Genomic DNA, 24,719 nt, shown 5'->3' on the forward strand with positions numbered 1-24,719 from the left:
CACTAACATGCTAGACTGTGCGTCCCGGGCTGTTGGGGGACGGGTATCGATAAGCATTTGCTTTTTTCCCCGTCTTCCTTTGTCCGTCATCGTCTCTTTTTGGGCAAATTATTCCATATTCTGTGTCAATGTTTCTCCTTTCTGGCGAAACTATCCCACACTCTGTAACTGTCAATGATACTGATGATGATGACAATAAATTCATTCATTCATTCTTCAAAATTAAGAAGATATATCGGCCTATATAGGGTTACGGTTTAGGGTTTGAGGGGCTTAAGCATTTATAACTTCTTAATTAAGGGAGACATGTACTACACTTCACAATAAGGGTCTAAAAAGCATTCAGTAATGGTTATTAAAGGTTAAGAGGGGGGGAGGGGGGGGACTTAAGGTTTTAAAATGTCTTAGTTAAGGGATACGTGTGCTACACTTTACAATAAGGGTCCAAAAAAACATTCAGTAATGGTTAATTAAGGTTAATTAATACTTATGAGGCACGTTCACGTGAAATAATACCATACTTAAGGTTAGTTTATAATATATAATATATATAATACATTAGTTAACATTGATTCACATATACATTAGTGCATTAATAAATAGTTATTATTGTATACTGGTACTACCGTACTAGTAAGTGATTATGTTATTATCAAAATGAAAACCAGTGCTCTGTGAGTCCTTGGGTGTCTCTAACCTAACCTTAAGTATGGTATTATTTCACGTGAACGTCCCTCATAAGTATTAACCTTAATTAACCATTACTGAATGTTTTTTGGACCCTTATTGTAAAGTGTAGCACATGTGTCCCTTAAATAAGAAATTATAAATGCTTAAGTCCCCCTCCTTAACCTTTATTAACCATTACTGAATGCTTTTTGGACCCTCATTGTAAAGTGTAGCATATGTGTCCCTTAACTAAGAAATTATAAATGCTAAGTTAACAAACCCTAACCCTAGATAGGCCTATTTTTATTTTATTTTTTTTTAATTTTACCAAACCATTAGTTACTGTCTGGTTATGCATTAACTAATGCATTAACTAATGCATTAACTAATGCATCAACTAATGCATTAACTAATGCATCAACTAATGCATTACCTCATGTTAATTAATATATTAATAAATGTTAGATAAGCAATTATATTAATTATTGTAATGTTACTTAAACGTTATTGTCTAAAAATGCATTAACTAATGTTAATTAAGGGACCCTTATTGTAAAGTGTTACCAAGTGTTTCATTTTCGCCTAAAAAATTAGCTTGGCACTACACATAATTTGTAATTAGCACACGGATGGATGAACTGAAAAACAGTGCACATAAATAATATGCTCCACTGCTTCCGTCACTTGGGTTTGCACCTCTTAGTCTTTGCCTCCAAGAAAGGAACCTACTTTCTAATTACAGCTATTTGTGGTGCATTGACCTCTGAGTAACGCCGCCAACAAATTACCTCCTCTGTTCTTCGTCAGGGGAAATCTTTGGTGGTCACCTCACCCCCAAGCCTGAAGCAGCTGTATGATAATGAACTTAAATAAGACAGGAGTGGGGAGGGTGTCACTCACCTGTGTAGTAGGCAATTCTGGAGATATCTGGAAGACAAAAAAAAATAAAAATAATGCTTGTTAATCATAAGAGGGTTATTACTCTAATCTTCGGACTATAAACCGCTACTTTTGAATCCATCCTTATAGTCCAGTGCAGCTTATTTAACGTGGCACCTTAAGACTGCCATAAGACCGTCACAATTATGACATGACAGTATCATGGGCATTAATAAATGCTTATGACAGATTCATTAAGTGTCATCCAGCAAATAATGTTACTAACTCCATTTATGTCCTGATCAGATCTTTTGCATCCATTCAAAAATTAGATTATTTGCTGGATGACACAAAATGACATCTGACTGTCATAAGCATTCATTAATGCTCATGGCAGTGTCATGTAGTGCTGCAACAATTATTCGATTAACTCGAGTATTCGATTAAAGAAAAAAAATATTCAAATTAAATTTTGTTGCTTTAAATATTCGTTTAATTGAAGTGGCGTTGTAATGGTTTATTTTGAAAGTGTTTGCATTTAGTTTTATTGATTATGTTGGATACACTGCCCTCTGGTCTGCCTCATTTCATGGCTGAATCCAACTGCTCCCTGTTAAGATGAACGTAAACCAAGTTTTTGTTTGAGCTAAGGTTTTTTTTAATGTATTCGTAATTCAGTTTATAGGTATATTTAGCCGTTTTTTGTCGGACTAAGTGTCTGAACCATTCGTTAAGAGCATTATAAAAAACAGTAGCATTTTATAGCATTTAAGCTAGCGGACTTTTGGTATGTAAGTTAGCCAATTGTTCTTTTCTTGTACATGCATCCTCATTTTAAAAAAAAATTATACCATTTGAGGCTCTGCTCAGGTATTTTAATTTTTCATGTTCCTTATCCGATTCCTCGATTATTCGAACTAAGTAGTTCACCGATTAATCGACTAATAAAATAATCGATAGCTGCAGCCCTAGTGTCATGTGATCACTATGATGGTCTTATGACAGTCTTAAGGTGCCACTGTCAAATAAAGTGTTACCAAATACCATAAAAAGCAATTAATGAAACAACTGGAACAGTAACTGAAGAAATAATTAGCACAGAACATGGATTTTGATTGTTATCTACATCTGTCGCGCTGCAATGCATGCTAGGAGGCAGGTTGGACAACAACAGTGTTGACAACAGGTGGCAGCAGAGGTTGACTGTCTCCCCCGAAGGAGCTGTGATGGCCAAATGAAGCTTCTTGAAGCAAGGAAGCTTTGCCGCCAATTGGTTCAAAGCTTCATGGTGGTTATTTTGCTCTCATGACAGTCTTATGTGGCCGCTGTCAAATAAAGTGATACCAGTTAATATATTTTGGTGTAAATATCCCATAATACAGTGAGTACAGCTGTCGCTTACAGTCCAGTTCGTCTAATCCAGGCATGTCCAAAGTCCGGCCCGGGGGCCAAATGCGGCCCGTGGTCAGATTTCATCCGGCCCCCAGCCTCTGTCATAAAATCAATAACGTCTGGCCCGCACACCGACTTAATAATTTGGTCAGCAGTACTGCTACAAGCATATGAAGTAGTTTACACACTAAATGCTGCTCCTCATTTACCCACTAAAAAGGGAGCAGCACTCTAAGCAACATTACCACATGTGACCCTTTACTCCCAATTTTCTAAAATGGCGACAATCAACAAAAAAAAAAAGTTGACTGCGACGGCTGGCGCTTCAAGGATAGGTGGAAACTGGACTATTTTGTCACTAAAATCCGCAACGACTGTGTCTGCCTCATTTGCAAAGAGACAGTCGCTGTTTTTAAAGAGTTCAATATGAGGCGATATTACCAAACAAGACACGCTGACATGTACGACAATATTACAGGGTAGATACGTAGCGAGAAATTGAAGCAAATGGAAGCTACTTTAATTTCACAGCAGCAGTATTTCGCAAGAGCCCGAGAGTCGAAAGAGAACGCTAGTTGAGAGATTGTTGAAATTATTAATAAAAAAAAAAAAAAAGTAGTGCTGCATCGATTAATCGATTAACTCGAGTATTCGATTAGAAAAAAATATTCGAACTAAATTTTGTTTCTTCGAGTATTCGTTTAATTGAAGTGGCATTGTAATGGTTGATTTTAAAAGTGTTTGCATTTAATTTTACTGATGAGGATGGATACAATGCCCTCTGGTCTGCCTCTTTTCACATGGCTGAATCCAACTGCTCCCTGTTAAGACCAACATAAGCTATGTTTTTGTTTGAGCGAATTTTTTTAATGCATTCTTAATTTAGTTTGTAGGTATATTTAGCCGTTTTTTTGTGGGAATATGTGTCTGAACCACTTGTTAAGAGCATTGTAAAAAAAAAAACTTTAGCATTTTATAGCATTTAAGCTAGCAGACTTTTTCTATCCAAGTTAGCCAATTGTTCTTTTGTTGTACACAGATCCTCATTTAAAAAAAAAAAAAATTATATCGTTTGAGGCTCAGCAAACACTGAGGTGTTTTAATTTTTCATGTTCCATATCCGATTACTTGATTATTCGAACAAACTAGTCCATCGATTAATCGACTACTAAAATATTCGATAGCTGCAGCCCTATAATAAAGCAAATGTGACACACAGAACGGCTTGCTAAAATTTGCTTAAATATATTCTACGTAAAGGATGTCGGCCAAGGTCGGCCCCCCCACATTTTTACCACACCAAATTTGGCCCCCTTTGCAAAAAGTTTGGACACCCCTGGTCTAATCTATGAACAAATTCCGTTTCCGTGTCAAATTAGGTGTGTGGCTGCTTATTGTCAGGTGCGCCTTATAGTCCAAAAATTATGGTACTTTAAAAAACACTGTAGTGAGTGAGGTACAGTATGTCATACTAAAATGACAAAAGCTCCCAAACTCCCACAGGAAGTACAAGAGTCACCTTTTGGGTACATGACACCCAGTTAAAGTGAAACTGATCCAGAGTCAGGTCAAGAGGATAAGTGCTTTAGACAAGCAAGTCTACACAATACTGCCACCCTGGCACATACACACACATAAACACACACTCACAAGATCGGAGTGAAATGACAGAAGGGGGTCATCAACAATGATGATGTAATGCAAAGCAAGGCCACAGAGAGGAAGTGCCTAGCCGGGTCGTATAGTTTATCGACCGACACGGTGTAATATGAAACCAGAGCGTTCACAGGAAGGGCTTTCAATCACTGATATCTCCTACTGTATGACGTTTACGATTCATACATTTTGCCTCTAATGCACATTTCATAACACTTCACATCATTCATTTGTAGATGTCAAATGAAGAAGAGAAATATTGCCAAAATCAACATGAAATAACACAAGTATGAAGTAACCAACTTAAAGAGGAATTTTGCAAGCTTGCTTCTTATCTTTACCAGGGTCAAAGGTGAGCTGGAGCCTAGCTTGGTTGCCAGCTAATCACATGGCACATACAGACACAAATTAACACTCACTTTTCTTCCAGAGTATGACTCTAGTGACATAAAGATGTCATTTGTTCAACTCTTTCAATTTGAACCCGAGAGGAACATTAATGAGCATGACAGCACTGTCGATATTTCACAAAACGAGTAGCAAAAGCAAAATGAACAGGGAAGACGGGTTGAGACGAGAGTATGGCAAAACCGATGTTCTGCCAAAATGTGCTACACCGGCGAAACGTCGTACAAGAGGCGAATTGAACACCCAAAGTACTACCCTGTGTTATCAGCTTGTTTTGTTTAGATACATACAGACTCGGCCTGAACGATATTGGAAAAAACTATTGTTGCGATTTTTTGGGGGGGTTTGCGATATATTGCGATATTATATTGCGATATTTAAAAAAAATTATATATATTTTTTTAATAGAAATTTTCACTTGATGACTTGAATAGCTGTTTGGAAAGACTTTGGCTGACTCACCATCACCACAGTGTACAGTGACCCCTCTTTTTCGCGGTTAATGGGGACGAGAACCCGCCGCAATAAGTGAAAAACCGCGAAGTAGCGCACCCCCCCAATTTTTTTTTTTTTTTGTGTTTTTTGTGCTCAATGTATTTATTCAGATTTAGCATTAGAAAGAGATACATATAAGACATGTTTTTTCTCACTTTTTCCCCCCAAAGTGATTTAAAAAATGTATATAAAATGGTTTTTAAGCACTTCATATGTCAAAATTATGATCAGTTTTAAACATAACTGTCCAACCAAATCATTTTTGAACAAGAATAAAGTACTGTAGTAGATAAATGCTTGGCTTTATTAAATGATTCTGTTTATCTACCTTAGCTGTGACTGTTGGAGTGACATGTAGAAATTTCAAACTCCTCATGATCACTTCTGGCATTTATATGTCTCCAACGTCTCCACACATACACACTCATATTCCAGCGCGGCTTCCTTGCAGAAACTGTTTAACAAGTGAAACGATGATTGACAGATGCCACTGTGAAGTCTGCTTCTTTGGCCAGATCAAAGCCATCGTTAACTTTAATAAGCAAGTGCCGCAGTGACTGAGAGGAACAAAGGGCTGGGAGAGGGAGGGTGTGAGGCTGTGCGCAGAGTAGAAAGCAAGGCGTATATGGATTAAAAAAAAAAAAAAAAACTATCGCACGTGCTTGCGATGGGACTATCGCGCACATGCACATCACGATGGCGATGTTTAAAAGATATATCGTTCAGGCCTAATACAGACAGAACATAATAGAGATGCCTTACGAAAAAACTTAAATCAAATAAGGGGTTTTTAAATATGCTATGTGACTACTGTGGTCAACAGATCAACAATCTGCTTTAAAGCTACCACAAGAAAACACAATGTTTAAAAGTATGAGAGGGAAACACATGCGAAAAGTATTTTGAGGCAGTAAAAAGGCTTTAAAAGACTCAATAAAAACACAAATAGTAAGTACTCGCTGCTTTAAACCGATGTGCGCATGTGTTGGACGTCTCGACGCGTAGAAGGAATTGCAATAAACTGGTAGTATTCGTCCAGTGACAGTGATAATCTACGTCATCACCCCGAGCCTAAAACATGGCACCCGCCGTAGGTCAAAACATGTACTGAATATTATAGATTTTTGAATCAAAGGCAATATTTTATGTGTTTTTAATAACATATTTTAGTAAACAGAACAATTGTGGCTTATTAGAGACTGTAAGTTTTTAAGTCTGAATTCCCTTTTAACAAAAAATCAATCAGGAAGCTTGAGCTAATAAAGAATGCTGCTGCCAGTCCTTACAAATACAAGGAAACTGGACCATATGACACAAGTTATGAAATCGTTACACTGGCTTCCTGTGAGTTAGGCGAAGGATAGACTATGAAATACTGCTGCTGGTCGACAAAGCACTTAACGGCCTTGGATCAAAATACATGCTTGATTTGTTTGACCCTCACTAAGCATCTAGAACCCTAAGGTCGTCTGGAAGCGGTCTGCCTTGTGCTCCAAGAACAACCACCAAGCAAGGTGAGGCCGCATTCAGTTACTTTGCTCCTTACCTGTGGAACAAGTTACCTGAAGCCCTGAAGTATTCTCAAACCATTAGCTCCTTTAAATCAGGGATACAAACGCTACTACAGTACTTACCACAGCGTATTCATAACTGCCCATATACTTCATACAGTGCTGGCCAAAAGCATTGGCACCCCTGTAATTCTGTCAGAAAATGCTCAATTTCTCCCAGAAAATAATTGCAATTACAAATGCTTTGGTATTTAGATCTTCATTTATTTTGCTTGCAATGAAATAATACATAAGAGAAAGGAAAAAATTAAATCATTATCATTTTAAACTCCAAAAATGGGCCGGACAAAAGTATTGGCACCCTCAGCCTAATACTTGGTAGCACAACATTTAGACAAAATAACTGCGAACAACCACTTCATGTATCCATCAATGAGATTCTTGCAATGCTCTGCAGGAATTTTAGACCTTTCTTCTTTAGCCAACTGCTCCAAGTCCTTGAGATTTAAAAGGTGCCAAACTGCCATTTTTAGATCTCTCCGCAGGTGTTCTATGGGATTCAGGTCTGGACTCATCGCTGGTCACTTTAGAAGTCTCCAGTGCTTTCTCTCAAACTATTTTCTAGTGCTTTTTGAAGTGAGTTTTGGGTCATTTTCCTGCTGGAAGACCCATGACCTCTCAGGGAAACCCAGCTTTCTCACACTGGGCCCTACATTATGCGGCAAAATTTGTTGGTAGTCTTCAGACTTCATAATGCCTGGCACACAGTCAAGCAGTCCAGTGCCAGAGGTGGCAAAGCAACCCTAAAAACATTAGGCAACCTCCTCCATATTTGACTGTGGGGACAGTGTTCTTATCTTTGAAGGCCTCGTTTTTTTCCTGTAAACTCCATTTTCATGACTTTCCCAAAAAGCTCTACTTTTGTCTCATCTGACCAGAGAACATTCTTCCGAAACGTTTTTGGCTTTCTCAGGTAAGTTTTGGTAAACTCCAGCCTGGCTTTCTATGTCTCTGGGTCAGAAGTGGGGTCTTCCTGGGTATCCTAGCATAGGGTCCTTTTTCATTCAGACGCCGACGGACAGGACGGGTTGACACTGTTGTACCCTCGGACTTCAGAACAGCTTGAACTTGTTTGGATGTTAGTCGAGGTTCTTTATCCACCATAAGCACAATCTTCTGTTAAAATCTCTCGGTAATTTTTCTTTTCCTTCCACATCTTGGGAAGATAGCCACAGTGCCATGGGCTTTACACTTATTGATGACACTGGGCACGGTAGACACAGGAACATTCAGGTCTTTGGAGATGGACTTGTAGCCTTGAGATTGCCCATACTTCCTCACAATTTTGCTTCTCAAGTCCTCAGACAGTTCTTTGGTCTTTTTTCGTTTCTTCGTGCTCAATGTGGTACACACAAGGACACAGGACAGAGGTTGAGTAAACTTTAATCCATTTTAACTGGCTGCAAGTGTGATTTAGTTACTGCCACCACTTGTGGCACACAGCCACAGGTAAGTAACAGGTGCTGTTAATTACACAAAGTAGAGAAGCATCACATGATTTTTTTAAAGGGTGCCAGTTAGGCCTACAGTGATCGATTATTTTGGTAGTCGATTAATCGATAAACTAGTTAGTTCGAATAATCGAGTAATCAGATAAGGAAAATGGAAAAAAAAATAAAATACCTGACCCTCAAACTGTATAAAAATAATAAATAAATGAGGATATATGTACAACAAAAGAACAATTGGCTAACTTACATAGCAAAAGTTCGCAAGTTTAAATGCTGAAAAATGCCAACGTTGTTTTACAATGTTCTTAACAAATGCTAGTAGTTCAAACACATTTTTCCACAAAAAACGGCTAAATATACCTTTAAATTAAATTACGAATGCATTAAAAAAAAACATTAGCTTAAACAAAAACTTAGCTTATGTTGGTCTTAACAGGGAGCAGCTGGATTCAGCAGACTAGAGGGCAGCGTATCCACCCAAATCAATCAAACTAAATGCAAACACTTCCAAAACAAACCATTACAATGCCATTTTAATTAAACGAATACTCGAGGCAGCAAAATTTAATTCGAGTATTTTCTTGTAATCGAATACTCGAGTTAATCGATTAATTGTTGCAGAATTAGTGCCAATACTTTTGTCCGGCCCATTTTTGGAGTTTTGTGTAAAATGATGATTTAAGTTTTTTTAGTTTTCCCATTCTCTTTTGTGTTTCTTCATTGCAAGCAAAATAAATGAAGATATTATTACCAAAGCATTTGTATCATTTTCAATCATTTTCTGGGAGAATTTGAGCATTTTCTGACAGAATTGTAGGGGTGCCAATACTTTTGGCCAGCACTGTATTTCCATTTTTTAAATTTATTTCTGTTTACTGTTTTAATTGTTTTTGTTTCGACTTTTTTGATTATTTATCACTTAATCAGATTTTTATGTATCATTTTATTTGGTTTTTGAATTTTTATGTGATGTAAAACACAAATTACCTTGTGTTTTAGTGTGCTATGCAAATATATTTGTCTTTCCATATACATATAAAAAGAGCTTAAACAGAGCATGGCCTCATCATGTGTTTGAGTGTCTATTATGACATTTAGATAGACATTACCATCTGTCCCTCTGATGCTGAGTTCAATGAAAAATGAGTCGCCTCGATGCTGCGAACACACTACACACATAAAGTTCTTCCTTCCAGCCAAAAACTGTATTTCTTTTCAGTTTTTTTAACGCATATACAGTTCATTACATTCGCATTCCGCCTCACTGCCTCATGTTGAGTCTTGGCAGGAGGCGTGCAGGTTGCGTCTACAACCCCGCGGACAAAGAAGTGTTACTGGGGCAGGCAGTCTACCATTCAACAGCATTACGCTTGAGGCAACAAGCACACCTGCCAGTCAAAAACACAGCAGGGATGCGTGGAAATCAAGCCTTTTGTATGCAAAGTAAAGCTGTGACTTATTGATAAGACGTAGATAAATTGACATTCTTACAACTTGACAAAACTAGTCGAATTTTTACTGGGTAAAGTCAAATGTTAAAGGCTAGATAATCAACAAAAAGCAGGCGCGCAACTTCTTCGGTTTGTGTCTTCAATGACCCGAGTCATTTCTTCAGATCAATCAAGTTAAGATAAAGATCAACGGATCACCAAATTGCCAAACGCGTAGATAAAACCTGCATGCATAAAACATAATAAGGTCATGTAAACGCATGAGTGCTCGACAGCGTTTATCTGCAAAAGAACACTCGCTCACTCGTGTGTGCCGAGTTGAGGTGCAGCGATAACGTGTTAACTCGGGTGAGCACGGAGGGCTGATGCGCCATGTTTTATTCAGCGTTGATCTAGGATGAGAGAAACATGACTTTTTTTTTTTTAATGATATTGACCTTTTGATACAGTAAAACAGCTTCATGTGGCGATGCTGGTCGGCTTTCAAGTTGTTCTACATTAAAGAAAAACATATTACGTTAATCTGTTTTCTGACTTATTAACAACCTTTATAGAGCACTCATTGAACTCATTGGCTGCCATTGACGGCGCAAGACGTCCAATCCATTTTGACTTGGAGGGCAATCAGTCGCAGCCTCGGTCAAAATGGTTTGGTCGTCTAGCACCTTCAATGGCACAGAAAGATGAGCATTCACAGTGAGTCGTCCCAGTTTAAGTGAATTGGACGTGTGTCGTTTTAAATGGCAGAAAATGAGTTAAATACTATTGAATTTTTAAAAAAGTAAACTTTCAGAGATTAGTTATAGGGGGCAATAACCAGAGTGTATTTCTCTTTTTATTCATTTTAAGTTAATTTTATTTTTATTATAATTTCATTCATGTATAATGTAGTGCTGCAGCGATTAATCGATTAACTCGAGTAGTTCGGTTTAAAAAAATTCAAATTTTGTTGCTTTGAGTATTTGTTTAATTACAGTGGCGTTATAATGGTTTGTTTTGAAAGTGTTTGCATTTAGTTTTATTGATTTGGATGGCTACACTGCCTTCTAGTGGCAACAGTGAATATGACATAACTCATTTCACTTGGCTGAATCCTGCTGCTCCCTGTTAAGACCAACATAAGGTAAGTTTTTGTTTAAGCTAATGTTTTTTTAACGCATTCGTAATGTTAGGTAATAGGTATATTGAGCCATTTATTGTGGGAATGTGTTTGAAGCATTTGTTAAGAGCATTGTATAAAAAATGTTTTTTTTAATTTTAAAAATAAAAATGTTAGCCTTTTATAGCATTTGAGCTAGCGGACGTTTGCCATGTAAGTTGCCAATTGTTCCTTTGTTCTACTTTGATCCTGATTTTTTTTCTTTTTTTTTTATACCGTTTGAGGCTCAGCTACCTTAGCCCCCTTTAGTGGCTGGAATTGTCATTTAATGTAATTGACTTTCCAATACATGAATTTAAAACTAAGACTTTGCTGGTAAAATATTGTCTATGAAAGTTGTAAAGCAAATAAAACAAACAACAAAAATAAATTAAATGACCAAAAATAATAATTTTATAACGGGTCCAAATTAATTTTCAAATTGATCTTGTGACTCACTCGCACCTTAGAGACGGATCTACATAGTTTTTTTCCTAACCTAACCTTTCAAAAGCGACAACAACTTCTAAGCGAGAACCAAGAATTGCAGATGTGGACCATGAAACGCCGAAGAGCACTGCCAAAATAGTGAGCCGAGTTTCAGTTTGTTCACTAAAGACGCCAATTGTACAACAAAGCCATAACCGGGGTACCTTATTCAAGGGTGCGAGTGACTTGAAAAACTCATTATTAAATTGGATGTCTTCGCAGAACACAAAAATCGGTGTCTACTTCTCCACAGAAAAACACACGCACTCACACATACACGCTGACCTGCACAAACATAACTAGGATGCCTGCATTTATGAGCATTGGCTAAGCTACTAACCGAGCATTTATCTTGTAAGTTTATTTTATAGCTGACACTGCATTTCGGGGTCATCAACATGTTTTGCCCCCCCTGCCACAAAATTCAAACTCCGCCTATGCATTTACCATATTTTCCGCACTATAAAGTGCATCAGAGTATGAGTCCCACCTTCAATGAATGGCCTATTTTCTCAGCACACAGCATTATAAGGCGCAGTAGTAGTCGTAGTAGTAGTTTGGCATTGCATTATGAATCACAAGATGGGAGTTGAGCTGAATTAAATGTCATGCTATGATTAACCAATATTGATAAATATATAAGGCACATGAGATTATAAAGAGCACTGTTGGCTTTTGAGAAAAATTGAAGGCTTTCAGGTGCGCCTAATAGTGAAAAACTACGGTAACCATGAAGGCTCACTATGTATTTGCCATTTTGATAGTAGGGTAAAATAGACACATACAGCACATATTGCCTTCATTATAAGGCTTTCATTTTTTTGTGGCCCCAGACATATTTGTTTTTTTGCTCCAAGATGGCTCTTTTCAACATCTTGGGTTGCCACTTGCACTAGCCCTATAAAGAATTAAGGCTCGAGTTTGAATTTTTAGGTTTTGTTCGACTTTTGAATGATTTTTATTCCAGAAAATCTAATTGGGCTCTAAACTGTATTATGTTTGGGACAATTCTTTAGGCCCTTTTACACAGCCTACATTTTCCCGCCTATTTCCGTGTCCTTCTGTATAAGCGACACCAGTGCAGAATGAGGTGACTACATATTAATAATTCATCAATGTAAGTGCCGTAACAGAGGAAAGAGCATACATGACAGGTGGGAAGTTGTTTGACTTTTATCGTTAAACTAGAAGAGCCACAACTCCCAATAAATAGTACACCCTTATAGAGTCCCATCTGCAAATTGTGCAAAACAAAACAGAAGCCCCTTTCTCAATGCTCGAAAAAGCATCTTTCCAAAATACTCAACTCAGCAGTTTTCCAAGGTAGCAAGAAATTATTAAAAGAGGCTGGAAAGATTATGTTTAAAGTTGCTGGGACAGGAGTGTCAAATTTAACTCAAAACACAGATCATTCATCAAATAATAAACTATAAAACAAAATATAAACACTTTCTGTGTACAAAAAAAAATCTTATTTCATAAGGCCCACAAACAAAATGGCGCACGCACAAAAAAACAAAAATAAATTATGCCTACACACCAGACAAAAGCGAGTCTTTTCTATCTAAGGATGCACAACACAACCCTCTAATTTACCATCCATATCCACTCTCTAACACACAACTTCGCACACACCCACACAAGCGCACACTTGAAGCCTCCACTGTGCGCACGCTTGACATTTAACACACGGCTTGATCAAGAGGAAAGAGGATTATGTCACCTCTTTTTATTGTCTTTCCACTGTACGCATGCTTGATTAATTTAATTAAAAAGTGGTGCTTGTATTGTAACAATAAAAGTGTCAAAAAGCGACAAAAATAACAGTTCTGACAAGTCACAATTGAGTTTCACCATGTTACTCAAAACTGAACACTATAGCAAATAGAATGTGACACATCCATATAAACCATGTATAACCTTACCATGGTATAATCCCTCCATTTAGAGTGCTTGCAGGGAGGGTAAAAGACGACCGAGGTTCCCCCGCCAACCAAATGAAAGGAGGCTAAACTGGGAAAGCCCAAATCCCAGCCGGGCTTCTGTGGTCACTGCGTCAGTTTACAAGCCGGCCTTCTCCTTCCTTCCTAATCCCTCGCTACAACTACTACAACTACTGCTACACTGACACACGGGGAAGAGGAGGAAAGTGGGAAGGAGAGAGAGGGAGCTCGAAGGGGGAGGGATGTGAGCGAGTGGATGGAGGAGGAAGAAGGGGGAGGGGGAATCTTTGTCCGGCAGGAGAGGGATGAAGGGCGGGAGGCAGCCAGATGCACGAGTCGGTTGACAGTAACGGGATGTAGGTAGAGAAATGTGCACAGTGAAGTTGTGATAGAAGCAAAAATAACAATTAAATAAAGATTAAGATCTCAGAATTAAGAACTTGGAGAGTTTAGGTTTGGGTTAAGGCTTTGGTTTGGCTTCCTGAGTGTAACACCTGGGCCTATTTTGTCCGAATTTGTATGCCTTTGAGGTTGCCTTCATATTTCAAAAGAAAAAAATGTTTACAATTGCCTGGTTGGGTCCCTTTTTTAGGACACCATAATCTTCACTAACCAATTATAATTACCATTTTGGACCCAAAAAGACAACAAAATCCTATTTTTTTTGGTCAAAATTTGTAATATTGATGTTCCATTGACAACCAAACATGCTCAACGAAACGTTTTGAAGCTTGATAACATTTATTCAAAATTAAAAAATGAGGCTGTATAGTTTTATATTTGATAATTCAACAGAAACCGTAGGTATGGTTATCAGAGTTTTAGTTCTTTCTACATGCTATGGTCAAAACAGGCTATATACAGTAGACAGTGTAAAATATATAACCAACATAAATTATAAAATAGGGAAGAAATATACATATAAACACATATTTATCATCGAGCAAAAAAAAAAGGTTTGGAGGATATCTCTTTGTGAGATTAGGTATCGCACTCATCACCTTATCAAAACTATATACAGTGGGGCAAGTAAGTATTTAGTCAACCACCAATTGTGCAAGTTCTCCTACTTGAAAAGATAAGAGAGCCCTGTAATTGTCAACATGGGTAAACCTCAACCATTCAGAGACAGAATGTGGAAAAAGAAAAAAAAAAATCACATTGTTTGATTTTTAAAGAATTTATTTCCAAATTAGAGTGGAAAATAAGTATTTGGTCACCTACAAACAAGCAAGATTTCTGGCTGTCAAAGAGGTCTAACTTCACTCGTTACCTATATTAGTGGCACCTGTTTTAACTCATTATCGGTATAAAAGACATCTGTCCACAATCTCAGTCAGTCACTCCAAACTCCACTAAGGCCAAGACCAAAGACCTGTCGAAGGACACCAGAGACAAAATTGTAGACCTGCACCAGGCTGGGAAGACTGAATCTGCAATAGGTAAAACGCTTGGTGTAAAGAAATCAACTGTGGGAACAATTATTAGAAAATGGAAGACATACAAGACCACTGATAATCTCCCTCGATCTGGGGCTCCATGCAAGATCTCACCCCGCGCGTCAAAATGATAACAAGAACGGTGAGAAAAAATCCCAGAACCACACGGGGGGACCTAGTGAATGACCTACAGAGCGCTGGGACCACAGTAACAAAGGCTACTATCAGTAACACAATGCGCCGCCAGGGACTCAAATCCTGCACTGCCAGACGTGTCCCCCTGCTGAAGAAAGTACACGTCCAGGCCCGTCTGCGGTTCGCTAGAGAACATTTGGATGATCCAGAAGAGGACTGGGAGAATGTGTTATGGTCAGATGAAACCAAAATAGAACTTTTTGGTAGAAACACAGGTTCTCGTGTTTATAGGAGAAAGAATACTGAATTGCATCCGCAAAACACCATATCCACTGTGAAGCATGGGGGTTGAAACATCATGCTTTGGGGCTGTTTTTCTGCAAAGGGACCAGGAAGACTGATCTGTGTAAAGGAAAGAATGAATGGGGCCATGAATCGAGAGATTTTGAGTGAAAATCTTCCATCAGCAAGGACATTGAAGATGAGACGTGGCTGGGTCTTTCAGCATGACAATGATCCCAAACACACAGCCAGGGCAACACAGGAGTGGCTTCCTAAGAAGCATTTCAAGGTCCTGGAGTGGCCAAGTCAGTCTCCAGATCTCAACCCCATAGAAAATCTGTGGAGGGAGCTGAAAGTCCATGGTGCCCAACGACAGCTCCAAAATATCACTGCTCTAGAGGAGATCTGCATGGAGGAATGGGCCAAAATACCTGCAAAAGTGTGTGAAAAGCTTCTGAACAGTTACAGAAAATGTTTGGCCTCCGTTATTGCCAACAAAGGGTACATAACAAAGTATTGAGATGAACTTTTGGTACTGACCAAATCCTTTTTTTCCCCCATGATTTGCAAATAAATTATTTAAAAATCAAACAATGTGATTTTCTGTTTTTTTTTTTCCCCACATTCTGTCTCTCATGGTTAAGGTTTACCCATGTTGACAATTACAGGCCTCTCTAATATTTTCAAGTGGGAGAACTTGCACAATTAGTGGTTGACTAAATACTTATTTGCCCCACTGTACATACAATCAAGCTTCTCAAACACACACATCTATATACAAAGTGAAAAGATTTAGAGAGAAAAAAAAAATTCTGACTATAAAGCGCACCTGAGTATTAGCCGCCACTCACCAAATTTGACATGAAAACAGCATTTGTTCATGGATAAGCCGCACTGGACAATAAGCCGCAGCTGTCCTTGCTGTATTATGGGATATTTACACCAAAAGATAACCGGCAACATACGACTGTCATAAGACCAAATGAACCACCATTTTTCAAGAAGCTTCAATTGGCCATCACTGCTCCCTTGGAGGAGATAGTCAACCTTTGCTGCCACCTACTGTAAACACTGTTGTCGTCCAACATTCCTCCTAGCATGCATCGCAGCGATACAAATGTAAACAACAATTAAAATTCATGTTCTGTGCTAACTATTTCTTCAGTTACTGTTCCTGTTGCTTCATTAATTGATAGTTATCGTATTTGGTAACACTTCATTTGACAGTGGCGCCATAAGACCGTCATAAGACTATCATAATTATGACATGACACTGCCATGAGCATTAATGAATGCTTATGGCAGATGTCATTTTGTGTCACCTGGCAAATTATCCATACCATACCAATATTTCAAAAATATTGACAATAAACTAGTTGAGTTAAATTTTTTCAGGCATGCCACTCAGTTTCCCTTTGAACAGGACAAAGGTCTACATCACACAGCCACTCTTCCGCCGTTTGTACACTGCTGTCACGTCTCACTCGCCGACTCATCCGAAGAAACCAACGACAAATCTGGCCCATCCTCTTCCTCGAGTTGATTAAATAATGCATTAGCTTGCACTAAATTTAGTTTTCGATTCATTCCGCACGTTTCAAAGTCACTCGCTCAATCCAACCGGCCATCACTCGCTACCTCGCCTCCCTCTCCTTCGGTGGTGCCTTGCTCTGCAATTTATTAAAAATGTTCAAATTACTTCCGTCCTTCTTGACCTCACAATGGCTCCTGGGATATGTAGCCTTTCGTGGTGCTTTCGATTTTGAAAAAGGACACGAAATGATGGAAATATGGACATAAACACTTATTTATGAGGGCAATAAAACTATAAAACTCAAATGACATTATCTCCCGTTTTACTTGTTCGTTTGACTTAAAGTAAAAACGGGCGTGGACCTCAACTTTCAAATGAGACCAACCAGCGGCACGTGGGTAACAGCGAGACAAGGCTTCAAAGATAATATGCATAATTTTGTCACCGCTTACACGTGTGTTAAAGGGTCAAAACGAACTTTACAGTCAATCCTATGTAGGATTAATTTTGATGTCATTTCTTCACGTCACCCCAAAACATGCATGCAAAACCAAACAAATCTGTGAAAACACGCTCGTGTGTGTAGGAGTGTGTTGCCTTTGGCCTTTCCGCCTTCTGACACAAACACCACCCGAGGGGCTACTCCATTAGTCATAATGTGACATTCTCCATTGCTTGACTGAATAGAGTGACGCTCCCGCTGTTCACTTGACTGCAGAATTCTGCACTGTCCAATAGTTCACAACATAAATACTCATAAGTGAATATTATTACGTTAAATGTGGGTGATGATGGCACAAAAGTGTGGCAATGTAGTGTGTATGACAATTGTCAATTAATAAAAGTGAATTATTTATTGTCTGACCTAAATGAGCCTACTTGGCATTTGTAGAGCATGTAGTGAGTAATTTACAGTCAGGCTACAGATGATTCATACGTTTTTTTCTACTGCGCTCATTAGGGCCGCCAGTGAGCTGCTGCCTATTCCGACTGACTTCGGGGTACACCCTTAACTGGTTGACAGCCATTTATAGGGCACAAATACTGTAAACAATCAGACATCCATTGAGAAACGGATTTATTTGTCTTAATTAATTTACAAGACGCACCCACCGAGTATGTTTAGCACACGAACAACTCTAAATACAACTTTACTATATATGTTCAGTGTCTCAATATATAGTAATTGAATGAGACATGGCAGAGACAAAGGTCTTAAACACAAACATACACACACCAGGCAAACAGGCCAGAAGGCAAGACTGGAGTTGCTCAAGAGTAAAGCAGATTAATGGACCACCGGATTAGTAGGCCAAGATGAAACACACACACAAACACACACAACCTATAGAATGCCAACTCTGTTTACTAAACAGCCCATATAGTAACATTGCCCTCTAGTGGTAAGGCAATTTAAACGAGGGTCCCAAAAAATCACAAATTTTGCTGATTCAACCAGTTTCCCGCTTGTGCATAGTTAAAAATCATCACATTAAAACGGGTTGGAACCGGTTGGAAGAATGGAGAATGAAGACCCGCTGCTCAATGAACCTTTGTGTAAAAGGACAGCGTTTGCGGGTGACTCATCATGCAGCCAGACACACACAAACCCTGACACGCACATACAGACGACGTGGTATTTTACCCACGTCTGACCTCAGCCGTGGTAACACCAGTCGTGTCTCGGCGGTCTCGAAACGTGCGAGCGTGATGTCATGACGCTGGCTTGCGTCCAGGTGTTCCACTGAAGATGTTCTCTATTTTGACAGGGCGTGCGTGAAGAGCAATGAGATCATATGATTGGCCAAACAGATGCTGATGTGGCTACTGATGACAATGTCGTAACCCTTTGTAGAAAGTACAAAGGAGACGATCCATTCTGGAGTTATGTAAACATAGGTAATTTTGTTCAGAAATATCAATTCTTACTTTCATACCTGCATGTCTGAGACTAGAGTTGTCGATAAAAGCATTTTAAAATGATATCGGATAATATCGACAGCAGTTTTTCCATTATCGGTTTTGGGCCAATAGGCATGTTGCCTTCAAAGTGATTGTACAAGGGCTGGTCACAGCTTAGCACAGCAGTTCTGCTTATTGAGCATTAGATATCTACAAATTAAGATGCTTGGGATTTGTTATGCGAGCAAACCATTTGACTTGGGTATCACAATTAGTGCTGCAACGATTAATCGATTAACTCGAGTACCGTAATTTTCGGACTATAAGGCGCACCTGACTATAAGCCGCCATCCACCAAATTATACACGAAAACGGCATTTGTTCATAAATAAGCCACACTGGATTATAGGCCGCAGCTTTCCTCACTATATTATGGTATATTTACACCAAAAGATGTTGACCGATAACACTTTATTTGACAGTTGCATCATATGACTGTCATAAGACCAAATGAACCACCATGAAGCTTTGCAGTCAATTGGCTCAAAGCTTAATTGCTTCAAGGAGCTTGACTTGGGCACCACTGCTCCTTTGGAGAAGACAGTCAACCTCTGCTGCCACCTGCTGTAAACACTGTTGTTGTCCCACATGCCCCCTAGCATGCATTGCAGCGCTACAGACGTAAATAATCAAAATTCATGTTCTCTGCTAATTACTTCTTCAGTTACTGTTCCAGCTGTTTCAAGAATTTCTAGTTATGGTATTTGAAACTTTATTTGACAGTGGTGCCATAAGACTGTCATAAGACCATAATGTCATAAGACTCACATTTTTACTGCTGAGCAAAAAAAAAAAAAAAAAACCATTCTGCACTGATTTTTAGTCTATTCAAACACCAGAACAAAGTGCAATTTTTTGGTCGGGGATATTTCATGCTTTTATTAGTTATTTTTAATGTTAATGTGTTTTTAATGAGAAATGAGCACTTTACGTTATCCTTTTTGAAGTTGCATTTCGTCAGCCATTTTCAAAGAGCCAAAAATGGCAAAGAGGGCGTGCCAATCCTCATGATTTGATTTCAATGGCTTAAGTTTCATCTAATCATCTCCCAGAAGTTGCAATAGCATCTAAACTCAGTGTATTTGGTTGCTTTGGTTTGATGAGGTAAATTATTCCTTAAGTTACTGGTCCAGTTGTCTCATTAATTGGTAGTTATGGTATTTGGTAACACTTTATTTGACAGTGGTGTTTTAAGACTGTCATAATACCATTATAATTATTACATGACACGGCCCATCACCATGAAAGAATCCTTATGACAGATGTCATTTTGTGTCATCCGGCAAATTATCTCACTTTTGAATGGATGTAAAAGATTTGAGCTGGACATAAATGGAGTTAGTGACATAATTTTCCGGGTGACACTTAATGATAATGTATCTGTCATAAGCTTTCATAAGGGCCATGATGGAGTCATGTCATAATTATGACGGTCTTATGGCAGTCTTATGATGCCGCTGTCGAATAAAGTGCTACCTATTCACCCAAATGAATCAACAAATAAGCCACACTGGACTAGAAGCCGCAGGATTCAAACTGAGGGAAAAAAGTGCTGGCTTATAGTCTGAAAATTACGGTAATTCGATTAGAAAAAAAGCTTCGAATCAAATTTTGCTGTTGCGAGTATTCGTTTTAATTAGAGTGGCGTCGTAATGGTTTGTTTTGAAAGTGGGTGCATTTACTATTATTGATAAGGGTGGATACACTGCCCTCTAGTGGCAACAATGAACATGAAATAACTCATTTTACATGGCTGAATCCAGCTGCTCCCTGATAAGACCAACATAAGGCTTATGTAAGTGTTTATTTAATGTTTTTGTAATGCATTTACAATTTAGTTCATAGGAATATTTAATTTTTTGTGGAAATATGTTTTTGAAAATTTTGTTAAAAGCATTGTAAAAAAAAAAAAAAAATCGTTAGCATTTTATAGCATTTAAGCTAGCGGACTTTTGCTATGCAAGTTGGCCAATTGTTCTTTTGTTGTACCTAGATCCGCATTTATTTATCTTTTCATACCGTTTGAGGCTAAGCTCAGGTATTTTAATTTATTTTTAAATGAAAGTGCAATCCTGCAGAGTTTGAACAAACACTTTGGATTTTTTTTTTTTTTTGTATTCACATTTAATGCTCTTTTCAAAGTTTTAGCAAGCCTTTGTTTTACGACAACTAAAATGTATTCTGCAACACATTAAATGTTCATAATCCGATTACTCAAGTATTCAAACTAATTTGTCGATAGATTTTTCGACTACTGAAATAATAAATAGCTGCAGTCCTAATCACAATACAATTATCTAGAGATGCCCCGATCGATCGGGCCCGATCACGTCATTTTCAAAGTATCGGAATCGGCAAAAAAAATATCGGACATGCCTTTTTTTAATAAATATATATATTTTGTAATTAAATCGTTTTCTAATTGTATTTAACGTTACAGACATAATGTGTTACACTCTTTCAGAGTCTTTAGTTTAAGCTTAAGGTAGGGTTATCAAATTTATCGCGTTAACGGCGAGAATTAATATTTCTTAAATTTATCACGTTACAATATTTAACGCATGCGCTGCACGACCCACTCATGCATTGTCGCGTTCAATCTATAATGGCGGCGTTTTACCGATACAGTATATAGAGCTAAAAGGCAGCATAAAATGAGTAGAGTGAATTTTGGCAGCCATTGGAGCCTTTTTTTAAATGGCTAAAGCCTTACAATCCCTCTCCCAACGATTAGAATAATCGTGGGAAACAATGTGGGGAAGAAAGGTAATAGTTGCTCTTTTTCTTAACACCCTATGTCATTTCCCAACGCAGATAAGATATATCAATTGGTACCACGACGCACAGTCATGGTTGCACTCCCCATCATGCATTTGGGCAGAAGGTAAATGGCTACAGTATCATTTACTGAAAGCTCAACAAATACACTAGATGGCAATATTTAGTCACAATATACAAAGTCACATTGATCCTTTAAGAATTACAAGTCTTTCTATCCGTGGATCCCTCTCACAGAAAGAATGTTAATAATGTAAATGCCATCTTGTCATGATAAACAAATTCAGTACTTATGTACTGTATGTTGAATGTATAGTTTTATTCATTTTTTTCTTAATGCTTTGCCAAAATGTATATGAACGGGAAAAATTATCGGGAATGATTGGAATTGAATCGGGAGCAAAAAAAAGCAATCGGATCGGGAAATATCGGGATCGGCAGATACTCAAACTAAAACGATCGAAATCGGATCGGGAGCAAAGAAAGATGATCGGAACAACCCTACAATTATCCATAATATGTTGCGTCCACGACTGCATATATCGATATCTGTTTGATATCGGTAGCAGATTTTTAAAGTTGAACAGTACGGAGATATCGGTTTCAGTTAAAAAGTCATTATCAGGCAACTCTATCACAGACGTATCCTGAATTTACTCTACGCTCAATTTTATTTATAGCCTTTGGAGGCCACTGGACAATAGCTAGAGACAGCAGGAAAGCTTTAAAAACTTTTTTCCCACTTAACAATAGGGAGTGAAAACATAAACATCCCCTCAAATAAGAGGACATATTAGGTTCTCCGATTCATATTTTCAAAATCCGACAGCTGAAAGCGATTTTACAATCACGGATCCTTTTCCACTCCTTGCCTTGTATTTCTTTTTCCAACCATTTGTCTTCACTCCAGCACTCTTTCCTTCCCATCTTTATGACAATGACTTCTTTCTTTCGTCGACGTGTAATTACGCCAACTGCTGCCGCCATCTCACACACACGCAAAGAGAAGACTTTACAAGATGTGTGCCTCCCTGTTTTTCTAATACTGCAACCATCTCCACATCCTATTATTCCCTTTGCGTTTTTGGTCCACACTAGAGGGAATCACCACGCTCCAGCTCCATTCATCATGAGCTGACATTCAGCACCACTGACCTTCATGAATGGAGTATAGCTCTCTTAAGTGTATGTGTGTGATTTAGAGCACCAATTTGTCTTTATGCCAGTCATCAAACTGCCACTAAAGGGACTCGGGTGAGGGGAAAGGAGGCTTTCTCAAAGTTTCAAGTCGGGTTCAGTTGCTCAGAAAAGCTAGCTAGAGCAGGACGCGGCAATTTTTGGTCTCCCGAGTAGGGGTGTGATAATATTTCAATTTTGGCAATGCATTCAGATAAAAATGAATAAAACTCGGACAAATATATACATTCAACATGCAGTACATAAGTACTGTATTTGTTTATTATGACAATAAATCCTCAAGATGGCATTTACATTATTAACATTCTTTCTGTGAGAGGGATCCACAGATAGAAAGACTTGTAATTCTTAAAGGATAAATGTGACTTTATATATTGTGACTAAATCTTGCCATCTAGTGTATTTGTTGAGCTTTCAGTAAATGATACTGTAGCCATTTAACTTCTGTCCAAATGCATGATGGGAAGTGCAACCATGACTGTGCATCGTGGTACCAATTGATGTATCTTCTCTGCGTTGGGAAATAACATAGAGCGTTAAGAAAAAGATCAACTCCTACCTTTCTTCCCCACATTGCTTCCCACGATTATTCTAATCATTGGCAGAGGGACTGTAAGGCTTTAGCCATTTAAAAAAAGGCTCCGAAGGCTGCCAAAATTCTCTCTACTCATTTTACGCTGCCTTTTAGCTCTATATACTGTATGGGTAAAAAGGCGCCATTATAGATTGAACGCGACAATCTGTGAGTGGGTCGTGCAGCGCATGCGTTAATTGCGTTAAATATTGTAACGTGATAAATAAATATTAATTCTCGCCGTTAACGCGATAAATTTGATAACCCTACCTTAAGCTTAAACTAAAGACTCTGGAAGAGTGTAACACATTATGTCCGTAACGTTAAAAACAATTAGAAAACGATTTAATTTAAAAATATATATATATTAAAAAAAGGCATGTGCGATATTTTTTTGCCGATTCCAATACTGTGAAAATGACGTGATCGGACCCGATCGATTGGGACATCTCTAGTTACAGACATTGTGCATGCGTCCGTTAAACGTGTCCGGCCAGCAGACGTGTCTTGAATTTCGTTCGGCTACGAGCAGCTGTCATAAAGTTATGTGGGAAAATCATCGTTTTTGAACCTTTATGAATCGTAATCGAATCGTCACATGTCGAATCGCAATGCATGTAATAATCGATTTTTTGGAACTCCTCTAGACCCAAGTATCGATAATTGTTGGATCGCCATATCGTCAGATCATAGTTATCGTGAGCATTGTATCGCAAATCGTATCGTATCGTCAGCTACCCAGAGATTCCAACTCCGACTCCCGAGATAGTTATCTTGTGTAAAAGGAGCAACTGAGGGATTTGGAGACTCAAAGAGGCGCTGAGTGTTTTTTGTGCACACGTCCGGCTATGTGCGTGCCCCCAGGGGGGACGGGGTCATTAGCGATGATGTCATTTCCTGCCATTGTGGCAAATTGCAGAGTAGCCTGCACACAAATTCATCTACATGCTTCATGTAGCTTATTTATGACTTGAGACCATAGCAACCTCTTTTAGTCAGGCAACACTGAATTTTTTTGGACAAAAAAAAATGCGAGCTAATTGCTCGATTCCAACCAATTAAATGTGCACGTACCTATAATAAGGACAAATATCCTTATTCAGGAGCTCGGCATTCCTCCTCACACACTAGCGATTATTATCACAGTGAGAGTCACGCTGCACTAGACTGCTGCCTTTGTCACTCTTGTGCCATCCTCGCGCTTAATTACTTTCCCCGCGTTTGCAAAAAATGAATAGAATGCAAAAAAAAAACAGGAGGCAACGTAGTTGGTAGG

General features: G+C 38.5%; 1 protein-coding gene across 2 annotated transcripts in view; it reads right to left on the reverse strand.

The window, feature by feature from the left end:
- The window catches only part of ptk2aa (protein tyrosine kinase 2aa), an 85,146-nt gene that overhangs the window by 55,853 nt on the left and 4,574 nt on the right, over positions 1–24,719 (reverse strand). Inside the window, exons 1-2 of one of the 2 annotated variants that reach the window (XM_057827508.1) lie at positions 13,525–13,938; positions 1,570–1,596 (exon numbers count right to left, since the gene is read on the reverse strand). In XM_057827508.1, coding sequence (XP_057683491.1) covers positions 1,570–1,596; positions 13,525–13,543 — 46 coding nt within the window. In that variant the 5' untranslated portion in view covers positions 13,544–13,938. Of the gene's footprint in view, positions 1–1,569; positions 1,597–13,524; positions 13,939–24,719 lie in introns of those variants that run through there. The other variant, XM_057827509.1, reaches the window with a different exon arrangement.

The sequence above is a fragment of the Corythoichthys intestinalis genome, chromosome 22 (assembly GCF_030265065.1).
Source record: "Corythoichthys intestinalis isolate RoL2023-P3 chromosome 22, ASM3026506v1, whole genome shotgun sequence".
Lineage (NCBI taxonomy): Eukaryota > Metazoa > Chordata > Actinopteri > Syngnathiformes > Syngnathidae > Corythoichthys > Corythoichthys intestinalis.